Here is an 11570-nt window from a genome sequence, read left to right as displayed (position 1 = left end):
TTCATATTCGTGGTATTTCCACACATTCTCTCTGCATTTACTTTTCTTCTATGAAATAAAATATGTAAACTGTTAGAAGAAATTTACTAAATAACTGTTAAAAGAAACATGTTTACCTTTTTTTTAGGACCTCTAAATTTGGTCCTGAGAGAATTAATTCCTCATTAATTGATCAGCACTTACTTCATGGAAGAAACTGATTCTTTCTCTGAAATAAAAAATGTTATACATCTATAGTTACATGAGGGGTTTTAGTATGATCCAGAAACAGTGCAAGTAGAAAGTTTAAACATTAATAACAATAATTTCAATAGAAGCTATAATGGTAAATCTCCAGGGAGAAAAAAAATTAATTAAATGAAATTTGAATTAGACCTAGCATGGGTAAAGTTAAAAACTAAATTCAAAGAATATAGTCATTTCTTCATGACGAAACCAAAGATTTATTTAGAAAACAATGGAAAATACTCGAAGGGTGTTCCACATGAAATTTAACGATTGTGTATTCTAGATATAGAACTATGAGGATGATAGTCGCAGATTAGGCACTCAAAATTTATTAAACAACTAAATTGCTCTATTGAGTAATACAAATTCTAGTAATACTCTCAAAGAATATAGAAAACACAATAGAACCGCGGAAAGAAATTCCTTTTGGAACTCTGAGGAACGCTATTGGACGATGGACGTTTTTCCCATCATCGAAGCTAAAATATCGTAAGTGTCCGACCTACGAATCGAGATGTTAGAAAAATAATGAGAATAAATATTCGTACAATTAACAATAACAAAGATATGTTTAAATTATGAGAAAAAAGTAAATAAATAATAACCACACGGACTTATGCATATAATCTCTTTAAAAATTTTGTAAACTTAGAATATAATAACAAACCCACCCCCATTTTAATAATTAAGTAGAATATTAAGGTGACAATGATTACTTAGTTTCTCATTGTTTTTCTATCACTCGTCAACTACGCTAAGGGAAACATACAAAACAAAAAACTCTACATATGAAACGATATTTATGCTTCGTTCATGGAGTTCTCTTAGGCGAAACGCGGTGTCAATTGGTTCATGAATATCACCGCGTTAAAGAGGGAATGAATCGAAGCTACTGATTTGGCTATACCATACGTCGTTCGACTCGCATAAAAATAAGTACTTGCATGTATCTTGCCTATAGTTAATTACACGATTATACTTCTTTCTAAACACTCAGATCTTTACTGCTTCGAATGTAAATACAACTACATTATATACTAGGTGTCTCAATACATAGTTCGGGCCACAGTAAATTGAACGTCTTGTACAGTGGAATACGATTTTATTACGAAAAGGGAGAATAATTGTTCACTGTCTTTCTTCTCCTCTTAGGTAAGAATATACCAAAACTGGCGTAGAAGACTGGATAATTTTTTAAATGTTGAGATTAGAGCGAAGTTATGGAAGATACAGGACTGGTAAGTTAATAACAAGTATATGGACGTGTTTGTAATAATGGAATAGAATAGCTGGTTCACATTCATACGAGTGAAATTATATTCGTTAGAATGAAACACCTAGTATAATCACAATGATACAACAACTATTTAATTATCGATACCATTTTAATACATATTTTCTTCCTCTCAATAAGAGAACAGTGTTCGCATTGTGAAGTAGTAAATAGTCGTTATTACAAAAACCGAAGTTTATGTGAAAGTTTAACACCATGAAAGTTCAAGTTCTTATTGGCCCGAGATTAGTTTCCTTTTTCGGAATGGTTTGCCCGAAATAGCGACAACACTACGAATATCATCGCAACACTTATACGATACGGTGAAATTTAAAATCAGTAATATAGCTTTTAGATATTCTCTTCATTTGGTAATTATATATATTCCTTTCATATTTTTAATATATTACAGCAGTGTCGTCGCCATGACGAATCTGGAAATAATGATATCACCAATTCAAATTGTTATTGAAAAGAACGCAATATTGGGAGCGCTCTGAAAGAAGAATAGTACAGTTTTATCGTAAAAACGGATATTTATTTGCTGTGGATGCCGTCGTTATTTAAATTTGCAATATCATAAAAGGACTAGTCTCACAATTAGTCGCGAAGCATTTAGCAACTTTTTGTTACACCGCTCCAATATTGCTGAAACATTAAAACTGTAATAAAAAAGAATGTACAAATTATTCATTACTTTTTATCATTATGATAGCTAAGAAATGGAGATATGACATTTTTTACGCTATGAACAGGACTGTTTTTCAATTGTGTCCCTTTCGTTTAATACTGAAGCAATACAGGATCGCTAACAAAAAAAGAAAGCACAATTCGAATTCGCAATATCGATTTAACAATGTGTACACCTAATTATTTCAGAAACATACTTTTCTTATCATAGTTACAGGTAAATTGAGAAACTGGGTCAAAAATTTTTTACGATTTCGCCCAAACGATTTTCGACGATTTAATTTTCAATCTCGTGTTTTTAAGAACACTTTATACAAAGTTACGATTTATGATTCAAAGTTCGATGATGAAATATATATTCTTTAGACTTTTTCTATCTTCTTTCTAATAGTAATTATTGATTAAATTGCTTGAAACATTGCTCTCCCAATTTCTCAATCGTACAATCCGTATACGTACGTTCAAATACTTCTGTTTGCCATATTTAAAATCGATAGTACCAGCAGAATTAGTGAAATAATTTCAATTTTCCTTCTGTGTGTTCTTTTTTTTGTTTTCAAGCAATCAAAGTATGGTCGTTAGATCAGCCAGCAAATATTAGATACATTGTGAAATAATAGCGACGCGTAACTTCTGTTACTGATTGATAAAAAAAGAGTCCAATTTATTCCCTGATGTGGGTGTATTGCAAATAACGGACAAATAATCGGGGTAGGTCCTGTATCGTAACGGTACACAATCGTTTTCACGATCCTCTATGAACACGTTATAACACGGTAAAATATATGTGCACGCAACTACTCAAGAATTATTACAGAGCCGCTATCCTTTCTTTTTATCCGTTTACATTACATATATGTATATATGTAGTGTGTGTACATATATACGTGTACATATACACGGTGTTCTGAAAACGGCAATACAAATGAAAAATATAGAAGTTCCTCTCGCTCGGAATCGAAGAAAAGAAAATAAGAACGTTTACAGTGGTGATCGTTAATTTTTAACTATCTGGCTACGGTCAAATTGTAAAGTGCAGCTGTGCGTTTCTTAAAAATGTTTAAAGACCTCCCAATGACTGGAATGATGAAGCTGCGTGCGCATTCAATTCTTGGTCGCGGCTTACTCGAAAGTATGAGTAATTTCAAGCTAGAAAAACGAAAAAAAGTTACTCTTCTACATCTAATTCATTTCAGCGACGCAAAAATCTTACATTTCTCGCTTGTACCGCTCTATTTTCGGCACACCTTATATATTATGTTTATATATATATATATATGCATTTTCATATTTATATTTATATATTTATATATATATAATTCTGTGGATGGTGAGTGCCCATCTTTCTCTCTCTTTTCTTCTTCTTCCCTTTCGCTCTCTTGCACTCAATCTTGAATATGTACTCGAGGGTAGTAGCCCATACATATTTCTTTGTTTCTTTTTTTTTTTTTGTTCTTTCTTCGTTCTTGCTTACTCCACTGTTTCATGTGTGTAAGACTTATTAAGTGGTCAACAATAAGAAGCACAGTTTTAACAAGTAACGTTTGTTGTCCTTCGCGCGTATATCCACGCATTCCTTCTGTTTCGCACACGCACGCACATCCATACACGCGCACACGCAGGCTAACATTCTCTCGTGTTTTTCCTTTAATCCCCTATTCACTGGTTCTCGTGATACGCCCATACTCATTTGCCCGTCCCCGATTTCTCTCATTCACTAGTTGTCTTACTATGAAAACTTACTCTATCGACATTGCTCAGTGACCTATCGAGTAATCGAAGTTCCTGACGGAGCTCCTGTCTTCTCTTTTCTATTGATGCTTGCGTTGTGTCTGCAAGGAGAATACCAAATATTACTAAAATCATGTGGATATAATTAAAATTGAGTCTACTGTAATTCTAGATATTAAAGTACTAAAAATGGAATTAAAGGGCTCGGTGCGAGAACTGCTCAGCTCCAATACTTAGCAAAAATTACTGTTTGTATAAATTTTAATGTGCTTTAATATTTAAGATTTTTTTTTGCATCAACCCCTTCAATTAGATTTTAACTACGAGAAGTTTAAGGACTCAAAAGTACTACCTTCATCTTGTACAGTATATAATACTATTAATTTTTGATTTACTGTAACTTCGCGAGAAGAAGTCGTGCAACAATCTTCTTAGGGTCATTTGAAAGGGTGAATCTACTTTTCTATTCTTAAGAGAAAGTTCCAATCTAGAGCTTTCAAAAATTTTATTTTTCATTCTTTATGTGTTTCGTTTGCTACAGAAAAAAGTTCAAAAATTCTTTTTTTATAGCCTCCTTGACCGGAATCTTCCCTAGATTCATCGAATTTAATCAAAGGAATATTTCTGTTACCGATAGCATTAGATTATGTTTGAAGGGGTTAGTAAGCCGGGGCATCGAAGCCGAGCATCTGTTGCTGTTGCTGTTGCTGCTGTTGCTGCTGGCCAAACGGTGGCTCTTGATATCCAGTGTCGGTCGCGTCAGGATAACTTGTATATCCTGTTCCCCCAACAGGATCTGCTTCGTAACTCGGCGCGAAAGCGGCATCGGTTCCTTGCTTGAATCTTTGGAAAGCAAACCAGGCACAGGCGGCCTATTCAAATTCGAGAAAAAGAGAAATTAGTTTCAATGCAAGGTACTGAATTGCAACGAAAAGAGGAAACGTTTTTTCGTGTTCTATAAAGGTATCTAAAGTTTCATATTCTACCACTACTCGCATCGAAATGGAGATTTCTCATTTATGTACCCAGGTGAAAATGGAGAAGAAGGAAAAGGCGATAGCGCTTTGAACATTGTTCACTCCATAGTTGTTCTCTGGTGTTTTCGATTTATTCCAAGCGTTGGTTAAATAACAGAATCCGACGAAGTAGAGGAACGCCCAAAAGCCTGAAAATCTGAACAGTGGAATAGGATACTTATTAGTAGATAAATAATTACTGGGCTGATATACTATTTATTATCGAAATTGGAAAAGATATCCATGTTTAAACCGTAACCTTTTCAACGTACCATCAGGGTCCCAGATATCTTTATTTAACTATGGTAATGTACTGTAATCACTGTACTGTGCAGAGTATATTAAATGCTTAATGAAAATAGCTTCAGTATCAGTAAAATGTAGGAATATTTTCTAAGGAGTCTTAAGTTACAATTACGAATTTTTAACAGTTTCAATTATAAGAAGACTAATTCAGGAAAGACATTGACCGCTCAAGGTCAGTGACTATTTCTATCTCCTCCGTTTATTTCTTCATCCTATTGCTGCAACTATACTGTATTTTTCACATTTAACAAACGAATACTTCACTATATAAGTACATATACAGTTGATCAGAAAAGCATCCAGCCACTCAAGTACAATAATAGAATAATCTATTTATTACTCATACATACAGCAATATATATTTAAACATAATAGTCTTTATTTATTAAAAATACATTTCAAATTATTTTCCTCTTCTATATCTGTCACGTTTTCAAAAATTCTTGTTAAAACTTAAGAATTTCAGAATATAGAATGTTTTCAGAAAGAAGAAAAGGCACTAAAAGAACTTTTTCATTTAGAAGTAAGGGTTTAAAAAGTTCCAGAAAAATAGGATTCACAAATTCATGAGACAGTATTGAAGTCGAAAATTTTAAAGCCAATATCTCGAAAACAAAAGAATGTGACTTATTGGTAGGTAATTTACTCATTTTACTTTACAACCATAGATATAATTTTATGTAACACTTCCTAAACAGTTAATATGGCCGAACACTTTTATGACCACCTGTATTTGTGATTTACAAATGGAGAAGATAATCTTGAGCGACGAGTAATACTCGAAAGAGGAACTACAATCTATTATTTTCCTAAAAGAAGTTGCATTAATAATATGTACCCTAAATCCAGGAGGACAAAGTGCTTCCTGGTCTTAACGGAGGACATCTGTTCGAAAAGGTATTCCCCGACGAGGAATCCGATGCTGGCGAGAAAGGCAAGCACTCCGATTCCAATCCCATAATTGCAAGCGTTGTGGTCTTCGTTGTAAAGGCACACCTCTTTCCCATCATTCCTTACAATGTACCCCTTATTACTTATGCATCCAAAGACTATGATCGCGAAGAGCTACAAAAATAAAGGAGTGGCTTTGTAGTTTTTGAACATCAACTTCTAGTATTTCCTCGCTATAAGTTTGTTGCTATATTTACTGTCTCTTGAAATTATTTAGCATAAACAAATTTTGCTTTTGCTTGGATGAACCTTAGAAACGTAACTCTCTCACTATAAATTCGTTACCAATGAATACTGATTCTATAACGAGGAAATACTAAACTGTTTCTCAAGCTTGCGTGACGATTCCCTTCTATTTAATTAATTTGTATAATTTATTTTGTACGGTTTTCTTATCTGTGTATAATATTTAAAGATTCTTTAATTTATAGCTTTCGGCACAAGAACTGCATGGAGTTTGAAGATAGAAGTTGAAGCTATATCGAGGATAGTTTAAAGGTGCGATGCATTGGGAATTGCTGTGCTTAATTTAGGCTTCGGTTCTGCATCTCTAAAAATATTTACTTTTTCTACGCTGTTATTTATATAAAATCGAATCTAAGTTCGACTTGGTCCAGTTCCGCCTTGACATGGAAGTGGATTAAGCGAAGGTCACAGTTCTGAGAGGCGAGAGAGAATACAAAGAGGAAACTGAATTATGAAATGGTGTAATTAAAAAAAGCATTTATCTATTTCTTTCTTTGTAGTATTACAGCAAGAATAGTAATGGTACACAAAAATAAATAATAATCATAACGTATACATAAAAAATGGAAATAATTGTTTACAAAAACTCAATTAACTTAACGAAAGCGATAATAACTATAAACACAGAAGAAAGAACTTCAAAAGAAAATCTAAGAACATTATCATTCGTTTCTTAATAATTCTCAGTCATTGTAAAATAATCAATACTATTGGAATTCTGTAGCGCAATAGCAGTTAAAACGCAAAACTCTGGTACTTTGAAATGATGAATTAAAAATTAAACAAGAATTAAAAATTTGTATAATTTCAACATTACTAAAGGATTTTAAACACCGCCATTTTTCAATATAAATAAACAATCAAATTTCACAAAATATTTGTCTCGCAGAATCTCCAAAGAATGTCTCAAAAGAAATGAATTTAATCTCTTCAGAGTAGCACTTCCGGTCTCTTTGAGCAGCCAATGACAAAATCAACGCGAAATTCGCGCAATCGTCAATTACCCGAGGCATAAAGCGTCAATTAGTAGATATTTCCCAGCTCGAAACGATTTCCTATATTTCAAGATGTAATTAAAATTCCTCTGAAACCGTACTCATAATCATCGCCTCGAATTCCACCCAAGATCGATCCTCAAGTGTCTCTCGACATCTCTTCTTTCCCCTTCGAGGAACAGAAATGATCTCAAATATTTCACAAAAGCCTTGATCCAAAACTTGCAAGATTTACCCCGCGACGATCGCATACAGTTCGCTCGAATCGACACTCTCGGGATACCTTTGACGTTCTAATTCATTTTACCTATTCAAACATTGAATTAAAAAGCATGTATTTCGACAAATAGGATACGAGATCGAAAAAATATATATAAAAGAATCATATTATGGGGTGTATCGCAGGAATTCACGAAAAATCAATAGAACCCCATCGTGTCAGGCTGGTAGAAGGGGAGGGGGGGTAGTGGTTCACCCTTTAAAATCAATGCTCGTGGCATGAAATCGACATCTCATTTGGTACATGAGGAGAATTGTCGACGGAAGAACGGCTGGAGTGGCGTTGCGAGGACTTACCAAGCATACCGCTCTCAGGATGACTTGAGGCCTTTGGACGAAGGCAATGGGGTCGAAAGGGGCTCCTGCCTTTCCTCCACCGTACGCTCCACCGTCCATCTTAGTGCAACTGAGCTAAAATTTGAAAGCTCGGAGCTGATAGAAACGCGCACGCGCCAAGAGAGGTTACCCTTTTTTCTACCCCCACTATCGAGACTTTTTGGGGTGGATCCGCTAACAAGGGCGCTTCGCGCGGATGGAACGTCAGTTAATCGAGAACTCGATCGTTCCTAATCGATTTGTCGAGTTCGATAATTATGTTATCACTCGTTTGAGAGTGTTACGTATTTTGGCGCACGAACATGAAATGGCTGTGCCATGATCGTACGTGCCGAATCTGAATTTAACGCTTCTATTTGTTTGATCATTTTTGTCACTAGATTGTGGGTTTTTATGCAAAACCGAATTTTTATAGATGCATTTTAAAAAACAAAATTTAAGTACGAACCTGTTTTATTTTTTAAATATCATAATGCTTACTTTACTTTTGATATTATACTTATATGGTTTTGTACATATAGGGTGCATTTTACACATTTTTTACCCATTAAAATTTTTTGTAAATACATACAAATCCACAGTCTATTTATCATTTTTCTTTGCTTAATTTATGTTCAAGGTGTTTCTTAAAACTAGAATCTACAATTTTGAAATTAAATTAGCTATAGTTTTATGCTGAATAAAAAACTATTTACTAAACTTCTTTATGGTATTACCACAAGAATTGTGTTTTCAGTTGTGTCACGTTTAAAACACGCGTGCAAAATTTTTAGTTTTCTTTTAAATTTTAATTCTTAAAGTAGGAATTTTGTTTTCTTTCAAGGTTTCATGTTGCATCAACTTCTTGATTATTAACGATGAAATCAATTCTGTTTTCTTTATTTTTGACATTATTTGTTAGGACAAGGAGTTAATGATAATAAACAATAATCTGCAGATATTGTGTAGTCATTAATGTTTATTTTATGTATTGTGTACAGGTAGTTAATGAGACAGTCCCTTCAATAATATAAAAGTTACTAAACCTAATCCAGTAATTAGAATATAAAATCGAGGAGTATTATTGTTACGTCTTGGCTTTTCCTTAAGTTCTTCAATCTTTTCATAGGGCTCATGACAAAGCTTCATCCTTAAAATTAGTTCTTCAAGTTCATTAAGATTTCTCTCTGCTTCATCTACCTCAGTCAAAGTTACATTAACTGACATAGATAATATATTAGAAGCACTTAAACACTTATCAGGATTAACAAAAATGTTAATTCTCTCTTTTAACAGCCTTAATCGAGAATATGCCACTAATGCTTGTATCAAAGACAACTGTTGCTCTCCATGTTTAACTATCTCAAGGAAATGCTGAAGCCTAAAAAGTGAATAAGTCTCAACTACTTACATTTATATTAATTTTATCTATGTAGTGTCATAATATTTCATACATCATTTAATTTAATCTGTGTAAAACGTTTATGAAATATTTCTACCTGTCTTCAATATTCGTTACTATAACACCAGATCTTCTCCTTCTTACATGTAAGGCATTTTTTATTTCTTTAGCTTTTTCAGGTTTGGCACCTATAGTACAAGTAGTTATATTATAGATAATTATAAGCAAACAGAGAAATAAATGAATGAATAAAATTAACTCAATTAATTCAAAGGAAAGATATGTCAAAAGTGCTATTATGTAACATAAATTTTCAAAATTTATCTAGATTACCTAACATTATCAATTCTTCAGTGTTAAGTTCATGTAATACATCTGTTGATATATTTCTTTTTTTGCATTCTGGTATTAAATCGGATGCACCCAAACCACGCAATAAAGTAGATGTTTGCGTATTAAAACAGAAGGGATCACTGAAACGATCCATTGTTCCAAATGATGCTAAAAGCCAAAATTAAGAATTTTTGCCTCTTTTCACGCAATACAAAAATCAATAAAAAAGATACTGCATTTCCGAATCATATAATTTCTTTTCTATTTCGCGAAATCAGGATTATCTATTATATTACTCAATATTTTGTTATCGTCTAATCTTTACAATTACAGTAGGACTTGAACTAACCGGAATCGAAACTCATGGAGTGTTTTATTTTTGGCAAATCATTATTTAATCATACTTCAAATGTTACTTGAAACTTTCCTCCACTCTTATTGTTAGTATGTAACATACATTGAATAATCGAAACCCTAGATAATAAAAACCAGTGATAATCGAGAATCGGTTAATCGAGGTTTTACTGTAATAACACTTAGCCTCTAGTTTACTTCGCAAGTTCCATTACTTAACAATTATACGTAAAAATTTGCAGAGTCTCAGACCCACTGATCTCTAATAACTACGTACAGTGTACAGCATGAGCAGGATGATATCAAAGAACCGTGTTGTTCCTTCTGTCAACTTGTCAACAGTACAGGGACTTCCCACCCTACTCTCACGAAACAACAACCCCACTCTACCCTCGCACATCACTGGACAGAAGGAACTCACGGAACAACAACTCTACTCTACCTCATGACATCATTAGGCACGAGGGACAGCAGTTCTCTAACATTCCTGAAAGGAATTTCTTTTCCTTTTCGAATGGGTGGGGAGTTCGTAGCAACCAGTGTGTCTTGTTACTGACAGATGGAACGACGGAAGTGAACGCTGGTTCTATACTATCCCTGATACGCCACTTAACTACAGGGAGAGTATAGAGACCTGCATTGGATATATCAGAACTAGATATAGGGAATTTAGGAAATTTAGAATAAATTGTACTCACCCTGCTAGAAATGTAGCTACGCGGGACTTCGAATAAGCGCCGCTAATGTTAAAGAGTCAGTAAAAGACCACGATTAGGCAGCAGCGCTTATTTGTATCGTGGCATTAATTGAAATATTGGCATTCTGTTTCAAAATACGTTATATTTTTATTGCATAGCCTAATCCTGATCTTCTACTGTTTCTTCAAAACTAGCGGCATCTGTTCGAAGTCTCATTTAACTATATTTCTAGCAAAGTGAGTACAAGCTTATTCAAAATTCCTTATATCTAGTTCCGAGTTCAATCAATGCAGGCCTCTGTACAGGGTGATCAATTTAACTGGAAACCCTCTAATGGCAGCATTTACAATCCTAACAGCATTTAGAATAAACAGAAATAGTATAAAATCTGCTGTCCAGTGACGTCATGAAGTAGAAAGGGAATTTTTCGAATGTGGTGGGGATTCTTAGTAATCACTGGTTGGAGGGGCAATCCCCACCCTTTTCGAAAAATTCCCTTTCTACCTCGTGACTCGTGACGTCATTGGATAGCAATTCATACCATCCCTGAAAATAAATGCTACCAACCAACACTCGGAGGGTTTCCAGCTAAACTGATTACCCTGTAGACTTTGTATTGTGTGCAGTTATAGATATTGGTGGGCTGACCCCCTTTCGTCTCCCTCCAGAGAACTACCATGCCTCCACACCGTCCACCAGGTCTATGTGGCCATAGTGAACAATGTGAAAGAGCTCTAAGCGTAGAGTAAAAAA

General features: G+C 34.1%; 1 protein-coding gene across 1 annotated transcript; it reads right to left on the bottom strand.

The window, feature by feature from the left end:
• Positions 1-541: 541 nt before the first annotated feature.
• Syngr (synaptogyrin) lies at positions 542-10533 on the bottom strand. The gene is made up of 9 exons (XM_076378620.1): positions 10115-10533; positions 9766-9933; positions 9530-9620; positions 9175-9411; positions 8013-8121; positions 6083-6309; positions 4948-5095; positions 4554-4794; positions 542-4023 (listed from the first exon to the last, which is right to left on the bottom strand). Exons 1-8 carry the CDS (start codon positions 10128-10130, stop codon positions 4582-4584), a joined length of 1209 nt encoding a protein of 402 aa, XP_076234735.1. The 5' UTR covers positions 10131-10533; the 3' UTR covers positions 542-4023; positions 4554-4581.
• Positions 10534-11570: the final 1037 nt, after the last annotated feature.

This window comes from Calliopsis andreniformis, chromosome 5, assembly GCF_051401765.1.
Source record: "Calliopsis andreniformis isolate RMS-2024a chromosome 5, iyCalAndr_principal, whole genome shotgun sequence".
NCBI lineage: Eukaryota > Metazoa > Arthropoda > Insecta > Hymenoptera > Andrenidae > Calliopsis > Calliopsis andreniformis.
This window is presented reverse-complemented; position numbering and strand designations above follow the sequence as displayed.